The 23,693-nt window shown below is 35.9% G+C and overlaps 1 protein-coding gene across 6 annotated transcripts in view; it reads right to left on the bottom strand.

The window, feature by feature from the left end:
- Positions 1-23,693, bottom strand: part of Lrrc9 (leucine rich repeat containing 9) — a 75,506-nt gene that overhangs the window by 14,660 nt on the left and 37,153 nt on the right. For 5 of the 6 annotated variants that reach the window (XM_090344213.1, XM_090344217.1, XM_090344215.1 and 2 more), the window contains 10 exons: positions 21,135-21,257; positions 19,810-19,925; positions 17,970-18,182; positions 15,450-15,569; positions 12,627-12,818; positions 10,477-10,602; positions 8,176-8,310; positions 6,580-6,757; positions 4,802-5,022; positions 1,637-1,759 (listed from right to left, as the gene is read on the bottom strand). In XM_090344213.1, the coding sequence (XP_090200339.1) occupies positions 1,637-1,759; positions 4,802-5,022; positions 6,580-6,757; positions 8,176-8,310; positions 10,477-10,602; positions 12,627-12,818; positions 15,450-15,569; positions 17,970-18,182; positions 19,810-19,925; positions 21,135-21,257 (1,547 nt within the window). The remainder of the gene's footprint in view (positions 1-1,636; positions 1,760-4,801; positions 5,023-6,579; positions 6,758-8,175; positions 8,311-10,476; positions 10,603-12,626; positions 12,819-15,449; positions 15,570-17,969; positions 18,183-19,809; positions 19,926-21,134; positions 21,258-23,693) is intronic. The other variant, XM_090344216.1, reaches the window with a different exon arrangement.

Raw genomic sequence — 23,693 nt, 5'->3', positions numbered from 1 at the left:
ATTCATCACATAAATTCTATGATTCCAGATAAAAATGGGGTGGGCTCACTGTTCCTCCACTAAACACAGCTAAGCCCCTTCACATTATGCACCGCATAAAAAGGGAAAATAATTTGAATGACAGCAGAACTTTCCTCATTAACAATGAGACTAGAATATGTGGCACATTTTTCAAGTGACTGAAACAAAAGAAGTGTCAACCTCAAATCCTATATCCACACAACACATCATTCAGAATTGAAAAGGAAAATCAAGACATTATCCAATGAAAGAAAAACTGAGCCAAATGTCATCAGAAATTCATTCTAAAAGATGGCTCAGGAAATGCTTTTGTTTTGTTCTGGATTTTCTTTTTCTGAAGACAGTGCCTCACTACATAGCTCAGATTATCTTCAAACTTTCTGCAAACCTCCTACCTCAGCCTCTGCAGTTCTGGGATTACTAGTTTTTAATCGTTATTGCGAAGACCTGGGTTTGATTCCTTTGTACCACACAGGTAGAAAAGCCAGAAGTGGTGCTGTGGCTTAAGTGATAGAGCTCTAGACTTGAGAAAGCCCAAGGACAGTGCTTAGGCTCTGAGTTCAAGCCCCGGGACTGGTGCAAAAAAGAGATGATGTTTGAAACATCTCTCAATGAAAGCTACCTAAACAAAACCTACTGACAATATTCTAGAGAATTTGTATTTATAGCAGAATGTTTTATACTCTCTATTTGGAGGAAGCCCCTGAAAAAAGAAGGCCCTGAAAAGAAGAAGGCTAAGATTAGTAATCTTTTTTAGAGTATCTCAGAATACTAAATAAACAAGATTTGAGTTTCCTATAAAACCTGATGTGTTTTGTTGTTTGGCTGGAGGTAGGGATTACTGTACAGGTTTTATTCTTCATATATCTGCCATGCACTCCCTTGTAAGTTGGACACAAGAATCTCTGTATGCACTTGTTACAGAACGCATGTCTACATGTTGCTTTTGTATTAAGTTCTAAGTTCTGTGCCTTTCATGACCATTTTTAGCAATATTACCATGAAATTTTATATTTGTTGGTTTAAATATATTATCCTTAAATATTAACAACTATATTTTCCCAGGAAATAGAGAGATGTTTTTGGCCCAAGAAGATGACAGGATTGCCAAGCACAGTTTTTCTATTCTGATCCCTAAAATTGTGGTATTTATGTCTTGTTTGTTTGAGGTGCTAGGGCTCAAACCCAGGGATTTACATATGTTAGGCAAGCACCCTGCCATCAGCTATGGCCCAGCTCTTGTTCATTTTTTTATTGTAATTAATAGAAGGGTTACATTATATTCGCCAGATAGAAGGTGCATTACTTCACAAACATTGATACCCCTTCTCATGTTTTTGTCCCCATTTCCCTCCCCCCTCCCCCAGCTCTTGTTCTTTACTTCTAAAGCATTGCATTTGGTGAGTGCAAATGTAGAACATTGTCTTTTCTCCTTTTCCATCTCAAGTTAATATATAACAAATTTGCTAGATTAAAAAAATTGTGAAGTACAGACCTAAAGGAGATTTGGAGACCTAGGTTTTAATAAGCACAGTGAGTAAAGTGAAGTAAAGGACTGACGACAATGTAGAATATGCAGCTAGGACCAAATGCAATGAGTTATAGAACAACTTACAATTGAGATGCCATCCAAAGCTTTCAGTTCTGGAAGATGAAATATTACAAACAATCGGTAGTTTTCTTGATTCCATATAATGATGTTTCCATACAGGTCTAAGATGACCAAGTTGCATAAAGTCTAGGGAATAAGATACACAGATTTATATATGTATATATATATATATATAGTCCTATATATGTATGTTTCAATATATTTAAGAGGCTAATGATCCTTGAATTTTAATATCTGTTCTATAATTTCATAGAATTTGAGTGATTTTAAGTGTACAATAAGTATACGACAACTAAAGTATGATTCTGGGTAGTATTTCTCTGATCTGTGTTATATGATCAGCATCCCCTTTAGAATATGGGTATTAAGGGCTGGGAGTTTGGCCTAGTGGTAGAGTGCTTGCCTTGCATGTACGAAGACCCGGGTTCAATTCCTCAGTACCACATACATAGAAAAAAGCTGGAAGTGGTGCTGAAGCTCAAGTGGTAGAGCTCTAGCCTTGAGAAAGACCAAGGACAGTGCTCAGGCCCTGAGCTGAAGCCCAGGACTGGCAAAAAAAAAAAAAAAAGAATATGGGTATTAAACACTTTATCAGTGGTATAGGCTTAGAGGGAAGAATTGTTTAAGACAATATACTTTATGAAATACTGAGTTATTTAAATGGTATGTTTGTGTGCTGTATGTAAACACATAAAATTGGAATGGAAGATGCTGTCATTTGGAAACAGATAAAGCTGAAGTGCAGAATAATTATTCTTCAGGTGAAATGTGTTTTCTTGTTAGGCCAGACACTTTGCTATACTTTTTAAAAAAGAAATCCCTGTGCAGGTGTGGATAGGAAAGATTAAACCAAGAGGGAATAAATGTATGAGTAACAAGTTCATTCTGTTGTTGATGTTGATGATGAGGTTGCCTCTTTGGCTTCAGAAATGATATGGGGGGCACAATATGGGGAGGGGGCTGAATGTCCCCTCCGGAAATAAAAGGTAAGCTTTTGGTAAGGGTAAGTTTAACAAACAGTGACATTTGAAGCAAATTCCTATTTTGCACTGTATGAACAGTCAATTTTGTTCCAACATTTGATAAAACTTGTAACAAATTTGAGTTAGTGGTTTATTTTCTTTCTTTCATGTGGCCTTGATCTCAAGGCCAGAGAGCTGTCCCTTAGCTTTTGTGTTCAAGGTTATTGCTCTACCACTTTGAGTCACAGCACCATTTCTGGCTTTTGGGTGATTAATTGAAGGTAAGTGTCTCACTGATTTTCTTGCCTGGACTGGCTTTGAATAGCAATCCTCAGCCTAGCTTAGTGCTTTCTTCAAAGAGAGAAAATCTGAGTGAAAGTGATCAGAAAGAGTCACAGAAATAAAAACAGCATAGTACTGAAACAGTACCAACTAGGTACAGACAGGTAGATCAATTAAGTAAAATAGGAGACTCCAAAATAAACCCACACAGCAATAGCTATGATTTTTGACAAAGAACCCAACAACGTAAGTTGCAGAAGATAGCTCTCCAATAAATGGTATTGGTAAAACTGGAAATCCATATGTAAACCAAAACTTGATTTCTCTCATCCTGTACAAAAATTAACTCAAAATGGATCAAAAACCTTAATGTCAAATGAAACCTGAAAGTTTGAAATGACTGGAGGAAAATGCAAGGGATCTAAACATAAGCAATGGCTTTCTTAACATGACTTCAACAGCTCAGCAAACAGCAGAAATTGACAAAGGGGATTGCATAACATCTTACAGAAAGGAAGATATTTGGTGGGAATGAATATCCAGAACATAAAAATTTGAAAAGCTAAATACCCAAAAGAACAGGGAACACATAAAATGTATGGACAGATGAAATGAACAGATGCTGTTCAAATGGAAAGGTATGAAAAAATGTTCAGCATCTTCGCCATCCAGGGAAGTACACATCAGAAACTTAGATCCCTTCTCACTGCAGTCAGAAAGGCCATCATTGAGAAAGCAACAACAAATGTTGGCAAGGTTTCAGGGGAAAAGGAATCCTTACATACGTAGGTAGGAATATAAATAGAATTAGTGTAGGCACTGTGGAAATCAATTATAAAGATTTTTCAGAACAATAAAAATACATCCAGGGTTGGTACAAAAGAACACTGGCTGAAGAAAAACTGGAATGCTCAGGATGCATGTAATTTAAGCATGATTAAGGTAATGGGGGACTGAAGGCTCTGTATCAATTCAGTTGTGAAATATGCATAGGAACTTTTGACAAACTTTGGCCCAAATTGCATGCAATAAATCAGTGAATAACACAGGCTAACCATACTGTATGATCCAATTACACCACTTCTGGGTATATATCTAAAAGAATTTAAACCAGTTAACTATACACTTATTGTAGAACTATTCACAATAGGCAAGTTATGGAATTAGTCTACATGCCATAAATAAATAATTTAAAATGTAGTACATATGAATGTTGGAGTAAAATGTAATTATGCCATTTTTAAAGGAAAATGGATGGAATTAGAAGTGGTATTAAGTAAAATAAGCAAGGTGCTAGACAAATATCCCATGTTTTCTCTCAAATATAGGGCTTAGAGAGGAAAAAGAATATGAATGTTAAGGAGGTCTGAAAGGGGGATAAAAGAGGGTAATGGAGATGAATACAAGCAAATTATATCACATGACTACAAGGAAATGTCACAATGAAACTCCTTTGAATAATTAATAAGCACTAATAAATTAACACAGAAGTTATCAGATTGGAAGACTGGTGTCATTATAGTTATATACAAACACACATATACAAACATATATACAGATATATTTTAGTAAGTATGTTAGTAATATATTACATAAATATTAGTAAATATATGTAATATATTTACTAAAACATATTTAGTATGCTTTAAAATTTAATGTTATTAAAATTACATATTATATAATAATGTTAATAATATATAAAATGTAATATATTTATATAAATATAGTATTATAAAATACATAATAAAATATACAATATTATATTAGAATATATTTTAATAACTAATGTTATACTTAATATAATTTTCTTCCTTATATTTTCTACACTTTCACAATTCTGTTTGAACATATATTACATTATTTCATAATGTAAATAAACAGTAAATGTTTTTAAAAGCAAAAAGTTACTACCCCAGATGGTCACCTTTAGATTGTGGATCTCTTGATTGAGAGCAATATAGTTATGGCTTATGTATAATTCAATCAGCGTAAAAGTTTTTTGTAAACCACATAGTGAAGTAATTTTGTTGTTCTCAAGAGAAAGGAAGTGAAGGTGAAGCATGTTTTCAAATGTGTGCTTTTCCAGGCCAGTGAGGAGATTATTATTTAGGCTGAGACGGGTTAATTTAGTTAGCTTGGAAATGCCTAGAAAAATAAGAACATTCAATAAAAGATTCAGACAGGACTGAAAAGTTAATTTAAAAATTAACGGGCTGGTCATTTTTACTTTTCTTTTTTTTCTAAGTTCACATGGCTTCAAGGCTTATGGAATAATAACTATCATTGCTTTTCTTTCTTTCTTTTTTGCCAGATCATGTGCATGAAGTCTCATTCCATGCATCAAATTCTAATTTTGGAATTTTAGATTTCCAAGTAGATTCATTCTTTTAATATGTTAAGAAAAAGTCATTAGACGCTAAGATAACATCCTCAGATGCTAAAAAATATGGGTGAAACATTTCCTTTCAAATAACATTAACATGATATAATTAACTTCTTCTTTACACTCATGGCACCAAACTCTACAAAGTTCAAAATAATTACCAGTCCTTATTTGAAAGCACGAATGATAAGAAACTAGATTACAACACTCTGAAATGCATTACTCATAGAATCAGCTGCATTTGGAAAACAGAAAAAGAATTTAGCCCAATTATCCTGCTGTATGCCTAAAAGTACTTTTAAGACAGAAGTTTAGAATATCCATCTTATCAGAATCTGAATGATATACAATGTACTATATGCACTTCATAATTGCAGGATAATGCAAAACTTTCTTTTCTTCCCTCTTCCTCTCCATTTCCTTCTTCCTCTATATCTGGAACTTCTGATCTTCCTATCTCGGCCTCCCAAATAACGGGATAATAGATGTACTACCACTTTGCTGAGGATACAAACTCTGAAGTCATAGTGGATCATTACTAAATTTTCAACCACAGATAAATTATGTAAGTTTCTGAACCTTGACTTCTTTATCCATATAGGGGACATATAAGGTTATAAAATTAAATGAATTTAAAAATAACTTTTATTCAGATTCAAACCAGTAAACAATGTTAAGACTAAAAGCTAAAAGGAGCCAGACAATATTTAGTACATTCCTTTAAATACTACATTTTTAGCCTGCAGATAAGCATAAGCCAAAATAAAATGAAGAATGTTGAAAACTTAGTGAGACAGGGAGAAAAAGTCTCTTGTACACTCTGGCTCAGAGAAGAAGTTTTTGATACTGAACTTTAGTCAAACCCACGCTCCCTTATCATCAGCACATCGCTAGAATGCTTAATTGTATGTGGATATGTATAAAGGGCTGTGTTTAGTGTATTCGATGTTCAGTCTCTAGTGATAGATAATTTTTGTTTTGGGTAAAACTCTTAAAATTTCCAAATAGATCTTTAAATCCATATTTGGTAAAATGAACAGAATTGTTAAATCATTTTCAAAACATACCTCACTCATCCCCACATTTAGCTTTGCAGACCAGTGTGAACATGCTAGCTAGTCTCAACATATTTTGTTATAGAGAAGAGGAGAGGCAGCTTGCTGGGCTCGCTAAATTTAGGAGTTCATCCCAATTCCCATCCATGTTTATTCTGAATTCTCTGCTGCAAACCTTCTTGAAAGTTCTGTCCTCAGTGTTCTATCTTTTGCTTTTATTCAGACATCCATACTGAAAGATGTCAGCATTCCTGTGGGCCTTACCTTCTATCTTTGAGATGCAGTTCCCATCTAATGTGAGCTCTTCCAAGTTAACACAGGATTCCAAGCCTTCTATTTTAGTGAGATTATTATTGCTGAATGAGGCCCATTTCAAATTTTCCAACTTTTCTATATTGGAGATTTCAAAGAGATGTTGTCCATCTAAATTTAAGGCAGTTACCTATACAATAATTCACATCGTATGTTACTTCTGAATCTTGTAAGCAAATTCAATTAGTGTTATTAAATTTCACAAGCTAACAATAATTCAAACATGATAAACAAATGTCAAAATAATTCTTTCAAGAGCTAAAGCTATGGTTTAGTGACAAGACTGTAACAGCACAGCATTTTTATGTCTGTCTGGACACAGTGATGTGCTATTCCAATCCCTGTTTGCACCAAGGGCTTGCTGTAGTCAGGAGCTGTCCTGGCAGAGAGCCTTCTGCTGTCAGCCCCTTCAGGGATGACCTCTGCTGCAGACAGACACCTTGCCCAAGGTTACATTCCTTTTCAGGCTGGCTCATAGTCAACGCTGGAGAGGTAGCAAGGCCTCAGTATCCCATCCCATCTTTTTTTTTTTTTTTTCCAGTCCTGGGGCTTGAACTCAGGGCCTGCGTCCTGTCCTTGGGCATTTCCCTCAAGGCTGGCATTCTACCACTTCAGGCACAGCACCACTTCCAGCTCTTCTATGTATGTGGTTACTGACGAATCAAACCTGGGTCTTTGTGCATGCTAGGCAAGCACTCTACCACTAGGTAAAACTCTGGGCCCCATCTCATCCCATCTTGGCTCAAGCTTAAAGGCTATCCAGAACTCCCCATGGGATCAGCCAGTGCTACATTGGAGCTAATTATCAAAACACATTCCATAAGAAAATAATGCCACTAATAGTTTCTATTTTTAAGAGCTTCTTTTAAAACTCTAGTTCCTATAAAGTCTCTCTCTTCTCTCTTCCCAGGTTCTATTTTTCTTACTGGCTCTAAAACGGATTTTGATATATTCAGGCAACTGTGTGTACACCTTGCCATATGAGTTTCAACTTTTTCTCTGGCTCTGAGCCTTTAAAATTGGCTGGCCTATTGGTTTACAGTGTACCTTTATCCTAAATTTTTGGTGGTATGACAATTATAGTTGAGGATCAGCTCCCATGACATCAGTCCATAAATTAACTATTTTTTGAAATGTGGTATGTTTCTAATGTACTTTTTTCTAATAAATTATTTTGTAGATTCTTTCCAATCTTATCAAAGCAAAATTGACAAAAATTGTACATGTTTAAGGCATGGCTGTATTGCAAATTAAACATTACACAATCTCCATTATATGTAGAGGTGTTGTTGGTCAAAGAATACAGAGTTTCAAGTATAAAAGGTAAATAAATTTTGAAAATCTAATGTATACTATTATAGCTAAAATTAAACATACTATATTACACACTGGAAACTTGCCAAGAAAACTGATCTTAAGTGTTCCTTTCTCACTTTAATTTCATTCTCTGAATTTTCTGACTCTTATCTATGAACATAAATCAAAGCTAAATAAGAAAATCAATTTAAATTTAGACTTTTCATTAATTTTAATAGCATCAGACTTTACCTTTAAGTGCCAGTTTCCATTTAGATGTAAATATGGTCCTGACTTTGACATCTGTGTCAGAATTTTGGCAGTTGGTGATATACTAAGTACTCGTGGTCTTTCCTCTTTAGAACTAGAATGCTGCAAGAGAGATAACTAATAAAATAATAAACATATGATGAATAAAAGATCATACAGATGTTCACTTATTTATATATACATATATGTATATAGTTGAAAAAACATTTGCTTCCCGGAGATGAATAGCCCAATAAATAGAATATTTCATTTACCTTAAAAGTACTTTCAATATCCACATATATTTTATACTTATATAACTTCAAAGGTATTACTGCTATATAGACACTATGAATCCACTTATAAACCATTTTACCACCTAAACTACTACTTATCTCTCTGCAGGCCTCCAATCTAAACTTTTTCTATTCTTCCCCTTAGATGTAATCCCTGTGTCAATTTTTCATTCACTTAGTTTCTCTGTAGTTCTATGTTTGTATCAATAAGCCATTTATTATTTAATCTTGCATGTATTTGAGCTTCACATAACTGCATAATATATACTTTTTGATAATATGCTTTTTAGGCTTAACGTCTTATTTATAAAGTTCATTTAGGCTCTGTTTGTAGCTGTCAAGGCTAGTGCTCTGGTATTTGAGCCACAGTGCCGCTTACTGTTTTTTCTGTGAATGTGGTACCGAAGAATCCAACTCAGGCCTTTGTGCATGTTAGGCAAGCAATCTACCTTTAGTATTCATTCTTAAGTTTCTGACCATGAGCATTCGTGTTGATTGTGTTTGGTTTGCTTATTTATTTGTAATATTATGAGTCCATAGTGATAATCTATGGTAATTTTCTTAAAAAGTTTGGTTTTGGATTTTGCAATGAAGGTCTAAACATGTACCCATGTCTTTTATCAAGTAACCTCTCTGGTCAACAAAGACAATTTCCACAGATGTCTGGGTCTCTATTCTATCTTTATTCTGTTCTGTTTCTGTGTGTGTGTGTGTGTGTGTGTGTGTGTGTGTGTGTGTGTGTGTATGTGTGTGTGTGTTTGTGTGTGTGTCATGGGGATTGAACTGGGCCTGGACATTGTCCCTGAGCTCTTCAGCTCAAGGCTATGGCCCTACCTTTGAGCCAAGCTCCACTTCCTGTTTTCTAGAGGTTAAATGGAGATAAGAGTTTCAGGTCCTTTTGTGCCCGGGCTGGCTTTGAACCTTGATTCTCAGATCTCAGCCTCCTGAATAGCTAGGATTATAGGTGTGAGCCACTGTGCTCAGTAGTTCTGTTTTGTTTCTCAGTGCTACTATTATACTGTCTTAAAATACTTTAGGTTTTTATTTCTGGTAGTTAATTTTCAACTCTTCTTCAGATTTAGTGTATTTTTATTAACACTAAAATCCTCATTTTTAAAATATATCTAAATGATATGTTACATTCTTTCAGGAATTAATGCACAAGTTCTCCATAAAGGGTAAATAGCTAGATAAGTAGAGAAACTTATGATTACTTTGGCTAAAGAATAGCTTTCCCTTTCCTTACAGCTCTGTGTGTGTATGGGGGTAGGGGGCGGTCAAACCCCAAGGCCTCATCTATTTGGGCAAGCATTTTACTCCTGAGCTAAATAAAGTATGGCAGCTCCAAATCTAAACAGGATTAATTTTTTTTAAATGCTGGTAATAGGGCTTGAACACACGAACTGGGCACTGTCCCTACTTTTTTCACTCAAGGCTGGCAGTCAATCATTTGGTTAACCATCTTTTTGGTTAAGTGGAGAGTCTCATGACTTGCCTTCCTGGGCTGGCTTCAAACTGGAATCCTCTATGTAGGATACAGAAATGAGCCAGTGGCACCTGGCCCCAACAGCATTCTTAATCTGCATAATAAAAACATTTCCTCTTTTCACAGGTTAATAGCTTTTGTTCTTTTCTGCCAGACACATTTAATGGCAATATTAAGTAATGTACTAAATGCACTGTCAATGCCTCTAAGCTTACCTCATCTGCAGAAAGTTGCTTATTTTTTTTTTTGGTTGTATAAAGGACTAGTGAGTTCAAGTGACTGAAAAAAAGTTACCACACAGGTATTTTGGCAGTACTATTCAGAACTGTAGAAAGCAAGAGAATCTATACTACCAGTTGATATTAAATGTAGGTACAGTATATTTAATTAGACAAAACAGTCAGTAGCATGATCACTATGTGCTAGGAGGAAACACAACATTTTCAAAACAAATAATCAGTATGGAAAATACCAGTTATATGTTCAAAATAACACAAGAAATACTAACGAGTAAAATCTAACCTGAGTAACCTTTGATCCAGCGATAAATTTCATAGCTGCTGTTGTTTCTTCTTCAGAAATGGAGAGTCCATCTAAATGTTTAAGAGTTTTTAATCTGCCAATAACACTCAGCCTCAATGTGGCTGGCTTGGGAAAAAGAGCAACAAATTAATTTTCACAAAATATTACATGTGCCCTGGAATGGGGTGTTTCTTCATTCCTTTCCATGTAGATTAAGATTGGGCTTCTTGTTTACTACATATGGTTAAAAATAGACTTGATTTCCTTTCATTCCTTCCTTTCCTTCATCTTTCTTTCCTCCACTCTTCTCCACGCTTCCCTCCCCTCTCCCATCTCTTTGTGCCAGCACTGAAGCTTAAACTCAGGAACTAGGCACTGTCCCTGAGCTTTTTTTTTTTTTTCCTTTCTGAAAGCTCATTCTCTACCACCTGAACCACAGCCCTACTTCGGGATTTTTGGTGGTTAACTGTAGATAAGAATCTCACAGACTTTCCTGCTTGGGCTGGCTTCAAAACTCGATCCTCAGATTTCTACTACCTGAGTAGCTAGGATTACAGGCATGAGCCACTGGCTGATTGTTTATTCCTGTGTGTGTGTGTGTGTGTGTGTGTGTGTGTGTGTGTGTGTGTGTGCATTAGTGCATATGCGGGCTACTACTGGGACTTAAAATCATGGCCTCTCTAGTGCTCTACCATTTGAACCACATCTTCACTTGTCATTACTACTTGCTAGTTATAGCCGAAGGTAACTCCAATTTGTCAGCCTGGGCTGGCTTTGAACCTCAATCTTCATATCTGAGCCTCCTGAGTAGCAGGATTAGAGGCACCTAGCTATTTCCTTAAATAATAGTTGAAATTATAACAGAATTCAAATTTTTATGGTATGAAGACGGTAATCTAATGAGCTGTTGGAAAGTAACCATGGGAGAAAAGAATTAAAAGAACAACTGTAGCAACTCTTGTTTGTCTAGACGAGCAGTAATCTAACAAGTGTCATAAATGGCTCAACATGGATCTCCAGCCCTGCAACAGGAAGACAGTTGTTCTGTAGTCATCCAGGAATTCTGCTTTGGCAGAAGAAAACATCATTCAGTTTTACTGAGCTTAAAAGAAGAAATACACCATAAATTTAGCAATATTTTCAATTTAATAGAATTAATCATTCTTCAGTGCCTTTGAAAATGGTAGAACATTGCTTTATAAATATAATTTAGAAGCAGAGAAGACTCTTGAAATGATAAACTTGAGGTTTTTTTGAAAACTTGGAAGTGAGGCACTGGTGACTCACTCCTGTAATCCTAGCTATTCAAGAGGCTGAGATCTGAGGATTACAGTTTGAAACCAACCTGGGCAGGAAAAGTCCATGAGACTCTTATCTCCTTTAGCAACCAAAAAAATAAAATAACTAAAATCTGGAAGTGGAGCTGTGGCTCAAGTGGTAGAGCAGTTAGCCTGGAGCAATAAAGCTCAGAAAAAATTTGCCCAGGCCCTGAGTTCAAGCATCAGGACTGGCACAAATGAAAAGAAAAGAAAAAGAAAACTTTGGAGATACTTCTAAATATATCATTCAAGATTAAGTTGCATATTTTATGAGGATCAAAATAATATTTAATCAGACTTCATTTTTATAAGATGACAAAAGCATTAAAATGCAGGTGTATGAGGATAAGTGATTTCTGGACTTAAAGAACAAATAATGCAAAATGCAAAGTACAACAAGTTCGATATAATGAACTGTGAATAATGAAAGATAAGGATAGATCATAAATAAAAGTATGTTTCCTCTTAAGTAGTATTACTGTAACCACGTTATTCATGGTTCTTGTGTGCCATTACCCATTACAGTAAAAAGTTCTGGCCCACAGATCTATCAACGCTCTGGAGGTCCTGATAATGATAGTAATAGTGGCATTACTCTGAAAGCAATAATGCTTTCAAACTATTAGAGATTATAAAACCTTTAATGGCATACAAGTATAGCGTTTTCTTACAGCAACATTTCAGTTCACTCCATCAGTACACTAAATTCACCATAAGAAGGATTTAAAGGATATGTAGAAAAAGATAATTTGCCTATCCTTGGCTGTTATTAAATAGTAAAATGGTTTTGAGATAAATGCTTGCTTTTTTATAAACATGTTTATTGCATACCTTTTGCCATGGATTATGTTGAATATTAAGAGTAAGAAGGCTTGTTGTGTGTTTGCACAACACATTAATTTCATCACCAGATTTTTTCAGTTGGTTCCAGCTCAAGTCTAAGTGCTTCAGTTTCATCAGACCTCTAAATCCCTCCAGGGTTATCACATGATTGTGGCTTGCATCCAGATACTCAAGGTTACTCTGTAACATATAAAAACAGAACTGAGGCTGACAATCACGCCTTGCATTTACAGAGTTCTTTAGATATGTCTCATGCTTGCTTATAATAACAGAAAACCTATAGACAGTTCCCTCACAAAAACGATCAACATCCTAAGTAGTCACCTACGGAGTGTCAGGTATCTCACTTTCATAATTCCCAACTCATAATTTTATTTTTGTAACATAGAGTACCAGTGTGAACGATCAGGTCCCATGTAAACAGGGAATGCTAGGCGGTTTTTCTGGAACCATGTCTGTAATTATTTTTTATATGATACATAACAAGACACACCGAAAGTCAGACAAGATTCTTGGCCTATGCCATGTACATTACTGCATTTGTTGTAGGACATGAAAGAAGGCAAATCCAAGGCAAATAACATTTACAAATGTCACATTCAGGTAGAAAAGCCAAAACATAAAGAGAAATGACTGTGAATACACTGATGGAAAGAATTAACATTACATATGAAGAAGGGAACTAGAAAATAAAGGAGAAACAGGGACCCTGCAACCCATGGAGAGTAGGCAGTGTGGGAACACAAGAGTAGAAGGAGATGGAACTGGCATTGAATGAAGAACATTTCCAAACCAAGTCTGAGAAATGTACAGTATTATTTCGATGGAGACACATTCCAGATATGGCCACAAGTATATGCTTGTTAAGCAAATGAAATCTACATGAAATACATGTTTTAAAGAAAGTAGCATGATAAAGGATAGTGTTTCTATGTGCTGTATGATCTTGTACATGGTATTAATGAAGTCATAGTTATAAAATAATTTATCCTCTAATTGTTTCATTTCATTTAAGTTATTGTTTTTTTCTCAGTTGTGTGGCTTGAACTCAGGGCCTGGGCACTGTCCCTGAGCCTCTTTGTGCCCAAGGCTAGCACTCTTTTTTTTTTTTTGTCGGTCATGGGACTTGAACTCTGGGCCTGGGCGCTGTCCCTGAGCTCTTCAGTTCAAGACTACCATCCTACCCCTGGGCCTGGGCATTATCCCTGAGCTCTTTAGCTCAAGGCTACTGCCCTATCCCTTGAGCCACAGCGCCATTTCCCGTTTTCTGGTGATTAATTGGAAATAAGATTCTCATGGACTTTTTTTAATGCCTGGGCTGGATTTGAACTGTGATCCTCAGATCTCAGCCTCCTGAGTTGCTAGGATTACAGGTGTGAGCCACTGTGCCTGGCAGCGTTCTACTTCTTGAGCCACAGCACCATTTCTGGATTTTGAGTGGTTAGAGAAAACAGTTAATGGGGATTTTTCTGCCCAGTATGGCTTTGAACTATGATCCTTAGATCTCAGCCTCCTGGATAGCAAGTAGGATTGCAGGCATGAGTCACTGGTGCACAGCTAAGTGTTTTGAAAAGGACAAAAGTTGTCCTTTGAGAAAAATAATTCTAATGGATGGAACTGGGTCACCATATTAAGACAAGTGAGTCTGGTTCTTTAGGACAAATGCCCCATTTCCTCTTAAATGTAGAATCATGCGTTCATACATATTACCTATTATATATGTTATATTATATATGATATATTTAATTGTAATACATATCATATATAGTGAGAGACAGAGAACATGATTATAATTGTGAGACTGGGGAGACAAACAGGAGGGGCAAAGAGAAAGAAGACAATGGAGGATGAATAATAATGAAATACATCTGTGTATGAATATGGCATAAAGAAATGAAAGTTGTCCAATAATAGGGAAGAATGTAGAGATGAGGAAAGACAGCAACAGGAAGGGTTAATCTGATTAAAATACATGTAGATGTAAAATGTTAAAGAATGAATGACAGTAATATAAAAGATTCCATTGTGGAGTAGCACCAATGGGAAGTGGGAAGGTAAACAGAGAGGGTGAATGTGGTTGAAGTATTTTATACACATGCATGAGATTATGAAAGTATTTTTTAAAAAGCGGAAAGATGAGGGGGTAAATTTGACCAGAGCACTTACATGCATGTATAGAAATATAATGCAATCCCAGTGTAGAACAAATACATGTCAACAAAAATGTTTAAAAAGAAGTCATTTTTAAAATGTTTTTAAAAAGAAGTCATTTAAGAATGTTACCTAATTTATCATTTGTCCTTGGTTTTATGATTTCCTTTTTGCTGCATGAATCTTTTTAAATATTAAATTGATAGATTAAGCTTGAGTATATTTAAGGTATACAATGAAATGATCTGGTAAGAGTATGCTATGTAATTGTGTAACTACAATCAAGTTATCACCATCATGATCATCCAGGGTGTACATCAGATACATAGAACTGTAAAGTTTATCTTTTTTCTTCCTTTTTGGTACCAGTTCTGGTGCATGGACTCAGAGCCTGGGTGCTTTCCTTGAGTGGAGCCACAGTTCCACTTGGGTGGTGATAGTCTCAGGGACTATCCTACCTGGGCTGGCTTTGAACCTCAATTGTCCTTCAGTCTCCTGAATAGCTAGGATTATATGCCTGAGCTACTGCCACCCAGGTTGAAAGTTTGTCTCCTCTGATGAACATTTTCCCATGTCCCCACCTCTTAGGTCCTGAAAATCAGCATTTTTGTTCTGCGACTATAAGTTCACCCTTTTTAGTTTTCAAAAGCTAGTGCTTACCAAGTGGTATACATCATCTAAACAAGTAAATTCGTTAAAGCTAATGTTCAGTTTTCGAAGCCACGTTAACTTGGCAAGCTCTCTCAGTTTACTCAGACTATTTCCATGTAGATTTAGGCTCTGAAATAAATGCAAGTTAAGATTACATTAAAGTTACATTCTGTGTCATACTGAAGTATGGATATCTAAAATATTTAAAATAAGTTAATTCAGCACAAAATAAGTTATTTTAAATAACATAAAGAGAATACCAATAAGAAAATAAAATCCAGGCCAGGAGTTTGGCCTAGTGGTTGAGTGCTTGCCTAGCATGCACGAAGACCCGGGTTCGATTCCTCGGTACCACATACATAGAAAAAAGCCAGAGGTGGTGCTGAGGCTCAAGCGGTAGAGCTCTAGCCGTGAGAAAGTCCAAGGACAGGGCTCAGGCCCTGAGCTCAAGCCCAGGACTGGCAAAAAAAAAAATAAAATCCAATGTATGATGGTAAAAGGTAAATGGAGTTTGTAATACAATTGCTGAATCTGATTCTTGATTGAGACAAATTCTCACTTGGTCTAAGCTTATTAGTAATTGGCATCAGTTTCTTTTCTAGAAAATAGTTATTAATTATATGGGTTTTGGTATTTACTGGAGGAGGTATACATTTCAGGTTGGCTAGTAGACAATGGAGGCACTCACACCTCAGGAAAGAAATTAAGGAAAAGAGATGATAAGGATGTACCAGAGTACAGGATGAGGAATGGAAGCATGTTGACCTAGAATATAGAATGTCAATGAAGAAAGAGAGGGTTTAGGACAAGACCTATTTTATCGTTTGGCCAAAGCTTCACCTGTTTCTCATATCCTAGGGTACAAGATGAATGTTAATACCTTTATATCTTTTTTTTTTTTTTGCCAGTCTTGGGCTTAAGCTCAGGGCCTGAGCACTATCCTTGGATTTTTCTCAAGGCTAGAACTCTACCACTTGAGCCTCAGCACCACTTCTGGCTTTTTCTAAGTATGTGGTACCAAGGAATTGAACCTGGGTCTTCGTGCATGCTAGCAAGCACTCTACCACTAGGCCAAACTCCTGGCCAATACCTTTATATCTTTAAAGGAGAGCCTGATGCCCATGTTTCAGATCTTTACTGCATCTTGTTGTGAATGGTACTAAGTAAACACTGTGTTTATGTATAGCCTACAAATTAAATGTTGGCCAAAAAAAACTATCAAGATTGTTACAAGGGAATTTTTAATATTGAATTGTTCATTAAGAGAATATAACACTAATTGTTATATTCTGCTCTGCGGTTTTAATTTCTATTTATGTACATTTTATTTATTTTAGTCATGAGAAAATTCAATCTTGTGAGGAAGACTGTAAAATAAAAGAATAAGAGGAATATATGCTGAATTTCTTTCTTTCTTTCTTTCTTTCTGTCTGTCTGTCTGTCTCTTTCTGTTTGGGTTTTTTTTTTTTTTGCCAGTCCCAGGGCTTGAATTCAGGGGCTGAGCACTGTCCTTGGGCTTTCTCAAGGCTAGAGCTCTACCGCTAGAGCCACAGCACCACTTCCATCTTTTTTCTAAGTATATGGTACCGAGGAATTGAACCTGGGTCTTCGTGCATGCTAGGCAAGCACTCTACCACTAGGCCAAACTCCCAACCCTGAATACCTCTTATAATGGTGCAAAGGAAGGAAAGCCTGTTGAAGTGTAAACATTCTTGTTGCAATACCTACTACTCTTACTTGAGGAAGTCCTATAATTTTTTTCTTTTTCTTTTTTGCAGGTCATGGGGCTTGAACTAGGCCTGGGCGCTGTCCCGGAGCTCTTCAGTTCAAGGCTACCACCCTACCCTTGAGCCAAGCCCCACTTCCCATTTTCTAGAGGTTAGTTGGAGATAAGTCTCTCAGGTCCTTTTGTGCCCCAGCTGTCTTTGAACCTTGATCCTCAGATCTCAGCCTCTTGAGTGTCTAGGATTACAGGCGTGAGCCACTGCACCCAGCCCATACAATTTTTTTTTTTGCCAGTCCTTTCTCAAAGCTGGCGCTCTACCACTTGAGCCACTGCATCACTTCTGGCTTTTTTCTATGTATGTGGTACTGAGGAATTGAACCTGGGTCTTTGTGCATGCTAGGCAAGTACTCTACCACTAGGCCAAACTCCCAGCCCACGCCCTACAAATTTTATTTACCTTTAAGCAGCTTAGGCAAATTTAAGATAAAAGTGTTGATAACCTGAACACCAATGGTCACAGGCAGGGTAAGGGATTATGAAAGTATTATTTTCTTCTGGTGGTGACTTTGATGTACAGAACCAATCTTCTTTTGAAATTGTCTTAATTTTTATTGAATGCTTTTAAACATTTTGGTTAGTGTAAATTAAATTGTACAAACAATTTCCTAGTAGTGTCCACATTTGTTATTTGATCAAGTTTACCTGGCGTCATTAGGCAGCTGGCTTTGTGTCTATCTAGTGCTGCACTCAAATTTAAAATATAAATTTCCTTTTCTCCCAATTTCATTCCTCCTAGTACTTACCACAATATGACTGTAAATGTTAGTCTTGGCAAGAGAAACTATTGTTTTATCATCTAAGGTAATAAGTTTTGATTGGGGCTTAATCCTGGGTTCCATTTTCATAACTTCATCATCAGCTTTCAAATCTTGGGACAATAGGGGTCCTTCTGAAAATTTCTTGCTTTCTTCTAGAATAACATTGTTGAATGAAGAAAATAAAGAATGAGCCTTGACCTAAAAAAGATTATTAAAAACATTGAAAATTTGGTTTCTATGTTTATCATTTGGAAAAACAAATAGGCTAGACAGAAAAGATGGGTAAAATTTTCAGTTATAAAGTAGTATCTATGATGAACAAAATAACAATAGAAAATCTATGAGAGCAGATTAAGATTATAGGCTAGGCAATGATGTGTTACCACCTAGTGAAAATGTGAGATAAGTTAGAAATACTTACTTCCACAAAGAGAGAGTACCAACAAAGGCTGGAAATGGTGACACATAAATCAGAGGAACTTGGGGGGTGGAGGGGCGGGTAATAGGGAACAAGACATGTGAAAGGGTATCAATATATGTGAATTAATGCACCTTCTATCTGGCAAATATCATGTAACCCTTTTATTAATTACAATAAAAAATAAAAAAAATAAATCAGAGGAACTGAACTAAGAACAAAAAGGTAACCTCTAGCCAAAACATAGGAGATAGCCACTGTGATGGAAAGAAACTTGATGCTTAGAATGGATAAGTGAAAGAGCAGAAAGATACTCCAGCTAATTATCAGGAAAATAAGTAACTGCAGTAAGGATTGTGAATGAGGCTGGGTGCCAGTGGTTCACTCCTGTAATCCTAACTACTCAGGAGGCAGTTCAAAGCCAGCCAGGGCATGGAAGATTGTGAGACTCTTATCTCCACTTAACCACCAGAGAACTGGAGGTGCTCCCATGGCTCAAAGTGTTACAGTGCTAGCCTTGAGCTGAAGAGCTCAGGGACAGCATGCTCAGGCCCAGAGATCAAGCCCCATGATCAACAGAAAAAAAAAAACATTGTGAATGAATGAGTAAAAATAGCTCTAAAACATAAAAGAACCCAAATAGTCAATCAGAGAATATATATATATATATATATATATATATATTTTTTTTTTTTTTTTTTAATCAACTAGTGGGCTGGGAGTTTGGCTTAGTGATAGAGTGCCCCCTAGCATGAATGAAGACCTGGGCTCAATTCTTCAGTACCACATACATAGAGAAAGCTGGAAATGGTGCTGTGGCCCGTGTGGCAGAGCACTAACCTTGAGGAAAGCCCAAGGACAGTGCGCAGGCCCTGAGTTCAAGCCCCAGGACTAGTAAAAACAATTAAGTATAATAGGAATTTATAATGAAAGAAAAAAATAAGGTAAACGCTTCAATGCTAAAATAAGAATATTTAAGACATGCTGGGAAACCAGATACATAACTGCAGATCAAATTAACTGCATAGAAGGTAATATTGAGAAAATATCCCAGAAAAAAGAAGTAACAAATGAATATGTAAAATGGTGTTGTTACATATATAAATGCATAGAAAAATGATTGAAAGCAGCCTGCTAAATAGTTTGGAACTTTACCAGTGAATCTATAGATATATGTTACTCCTATAATATAGCTACATAATAACAACATTTAAATGTAACTTGATTTGAAAATTAAGTCCTTCACTGAACTGCCATTATACATGAACAGGCACACAGGAGACCCTCACACATTCATAGATAAAACAGACTAAACTTCATGCTTAGACTTCAAATCGCTATTCTGTTCCCACTTAATTACAATTAAAAAAGAAATTCCTGTTTTTAAAACTTTACAACAATTCATACCATTGTGATATACTCAAATTCAACGATGTATTCTGGCAAAACGAGTTCATGATCAAAGACAAACCACTTGTACTGTCGAATGCTACAATCACAATTTCTTTGTCCTGAGACAGAATCTGTAATAAAACACAAAAACAAGCAAAACACTCAAAATAAAATACATGATTTTACCCTTACAGAGATTAAATATATTATAGTAAGTTGGCTGTTAATAACTTCCAGTTATCGAGTTTGTGAGGCCAACTCCTCACTCCCTTGAAAAGAATTCTGAACTTTATAAATACTAGCATCCTTTTTTTCATAAATTATTGTAATTAATAGAAGGGTTACATGATATTTGCCAGATAGATGGTGCATTAATTCCCATACATTGATACCCTTTCACATGTCTTGGTCCCCACTAGCATCCTTTTACTACATGGACTACTGGGTTTAATTTTATTTATGTTCTTTTTGTAGTGTTCCTGTTACTTCTGAATAAAGGATTTATTTTTAGGAGGTAGTGGTAGTAGTTATAGTTCGGTTTGAGTGTAGGGCTTGCCTTAGGCATGCTAGGGTGGTGCTCTATCATTTGAACCACACACGCTCTAACCTTATGTTTTGCTAGTTATTTTCATGTTAAGAGTCTTTCAAACTTTTCTGCCTGGGCTGGACTTACACTGTGATCCTTCTGCTCTCTGACTCCAAAGGTGCTGAGTATAGATGTGGTCAGCTACTGGCAACAAACTGGCTAGAAGGCTATAAACATTTTAAAACAAATATAGTACTCTAAAATCTTTAGTTTTTTTGACCTTTTGAAAATGGTATATGCATATACATTGTAATCAAGATCTACATGAAGATAACATATTTTGAAAAGTATGCTGAATATATAAATTTTTGTCATTATTCTCTAAACACTATATTAACATAGGATTTATAATGTGTTGTATGTGATCAGTAATATAAAAAGTATTTAAGGTATACAGGAAGACTATGTAAGCTATGTGCGAATGTTTTGCCATTTTATACAAACGACAGGAGAATCCACAGATTTAGGATTTTCATGGCTCAGTTGTGGCCCTAGGACCAACTTCCTAGGAATGACAATGTGTGGGGGTACACTTAATTACAACTTTATAATAATAATTGTAAACTATGTACACATACAAATAAATACTATTGCAGTAGAGAACAGAAAAATACTAGCAGCCACAGATTTTTATAGAAAAGTTTATAAAACTTCTTTGAGGCAGATGTTTAAGCTGTAAGCTATAGTATGAGATTAAATACAAATGTTCCGTATTCAGAGAGATGAGAGCACATTCTCTTTCTGGCAGACATACTTGGTATATAATTCTGAGGGATGAACACTGAATTAACCAGAGGGTAGTTGGCTTGAGTGATTGCGTCATGTTCACGAGCTTGCATACTCTGGCCAAGAAAAACCTTTGTAATGAGGAGGATCCCTAAATATGAAGGAAGAGAAAATGATTAGAAACTACATTTTCAGATCCATTACTTGAAGAGATACTAAAGATTTAGTGATCCCCAAATATTTTTTTCTTTCATATTTTTTATTGTAATTAATAGAAGGGTTACATTATATTCATCAGATAGAAGGTGCATTACTTCACAGACAGTGATACCCTTTCTCATGTCTTAGTCCCCATTTCCCTCCCCCCAATCCCGACCCTCATCTTGTTTTCCCCCCTTCCCTATTGATGTCAAATAACCAAATATGCATATATACAATATATCAGATAACCAAGTGAAATACTGTAATAATATGAGATAAACAAGGGATAGCAAAAGAGATGAGAGATAACATAGTACATTAAGGACAACAGCCACTCATTATATGGCTTTTGTTTTTATATCCTGGAGGTCCTTTCATTTAGCCTCATACTATATGGCCTTATGTATCTAGGTTGTGCTGTATTGTAAATCTCTGCTAGGAGAGCCCAAGGTTTCTACTGATTATGACAAATGAGGGAAACCATTGAGCCTATGTTCTTTACTTCACTTAATATGATTTTTTTCTAAGTCTTTCCATTTCCTTACAAGTGGGGTGATGTCGTTCTTTCTGACAGCAGCATAGAATTCTATTGTGTATAAATACCACATCTTGTTGATCCACTCATCCACTGAGGGGCATCTGGGTTGGTTCCATATCTTTTCTATGGTAAATAGAGCTGCAATGAACATTGTTGTGCTAGTGGATTTAGTATGTCCTTGTTTCTGGATGGTTGGGTAAATGCCAAGTAGTGGAATTGCTGGGTCATAGGTGAGCTCTATGTTTAGTCTTTTGAGGAACTGCCATACTGCTTTCCATAGTGGTTGAATGAGTTTGCACTCCCACCAACAGTGTAGTAGTGATCCCTCGTGGCCACATCCCTCCAGCATCTGTTGTTATTAGATTTCTTGATCCTGGCCATTCTAACTGGAGTGAGGTGGAATCTTAGAGTTGTTTTGATTTGCATTTCTTTTATAGCCAGAGATGTGGAGCATTTCTTCATGTGTCCCTAGGCCATTCTTGTTTCTTCTTCAGAGAAGACTCTCTTTAAGTCTGACCCATCCTTTAATGGGCTGGTTGTTTCTTTGGAAATTAGTTTTGGAGTGATTCAATTTTTTGAGCTGTTGATATATTTTAGATATGAGGCCTCTGTTGTATGGTTAGTGAATATCTTCTCCCACTCTATAGGCTTTCTAGTTAATTTGCTAGCTATGTCCTTTGCCATACAGAAGCTCTGCAGTTTAATGCAGTCCCACTTATCCAGAGTTTCTCTGATTTGTTGTGTTTCCAGGACCTTACTAAGAAAGTTTCAACCTATGCCAAGGAGACCTAGTGTATCTCCTTGAATCCCAAAGATTTAAAGAATCTAAAGGCAAAAAAGAAATGCTCATCTACTAAAGATAAACATTTATTTAGTAGATGAACATTTTAGTGCCACTTATCATTTAAACTACATGTTAACTGCTAATGAAACAAATGAATTTTTCATTCAGTTAACAAAAACACTTCTTGTATTTAATAATCCAAGTGATTACTTTTTTACTACATATAAGATGTGAATGTTTTAGAAAACATGAATCTCTAAGAAAACATATTACAGACAAATATAATTTTTTAAGACAGAAATGGAGTCACTTCTTACCTTTGGCTAAGTAAAAAGTAAGAATGATTTTAAAAGTAGCAAATAGTTTTTCCAGGTAAGGAATCCTTAATGTAGTAATTTAATTTTCAGATTGTTATTAACTGTAGGACTGCATGACACATAATTTATAGTTCACTGTGATTCATCCTAGCAGAACTACAATATGGATCTTCGAATGTCATCTTCCTAAATAACCCACTTTTTTTTTTTATGGAGGTAGATCTCAAATCCAGGACTTCACACATGTTCTGTGAGTATTCTACCAATCAGTGCCATATTCTCCACTATAGTGGGCACCCTTGAGTTAGGTATAACCCAAATGGCTGACTATCCATACAATTCTCAGTAGGTTTGATGATTGAGATCAAAGCTGTGCATTGACTTCATGTGTGTAGCCCTCATGATAATGGTAATTTCACAGTTACATGTGATAATTAAAATTTGTAAACACCACAAGGAGAAATTGCAGAATTTACATGACCTATATTCTTATCACCTATCAATATCTAAACATTCAATGAAAGCTTGAAGAACTGAAGAATGAACAGCAGAAAAATAGGAGTTAAGAGAGAACTGGTGAACTAGTATTTTTCCCTGGGCTGTAGGTAAACTCTCCTGGAATTGTTCTACAAATCATTTCTTATTTATATTTACATCTATTTAAGCCACTGCATGGATTCAAACGACTGGTAACTGAATAAATTAAAATGTACCACCTTTATGCTCCATAAGAAAACTTACAAAGAA

This window comes from Megascapheus bottae, chromosome 14 (genome assembly GCF_031878675.1).
Source record: "Megascapheus bottae isolate mThoBot1 chromosome 14, mThoBot2.hap1, whole genome shotgun sequence".
In the NCBI taxonomy this organism is placed as follows: domain Eukaryota; kingdom Metazoa; phylum Chordata; class Mammalia; order Rodentia; family Geomyidae; genus Megascapheus; species Megascapheus bottae.
The sequence above is the reverse complement of the archived record's forward strand: the minus strand, read 5'-3'. Positions and strand labels throughout refer to the sequence as shown.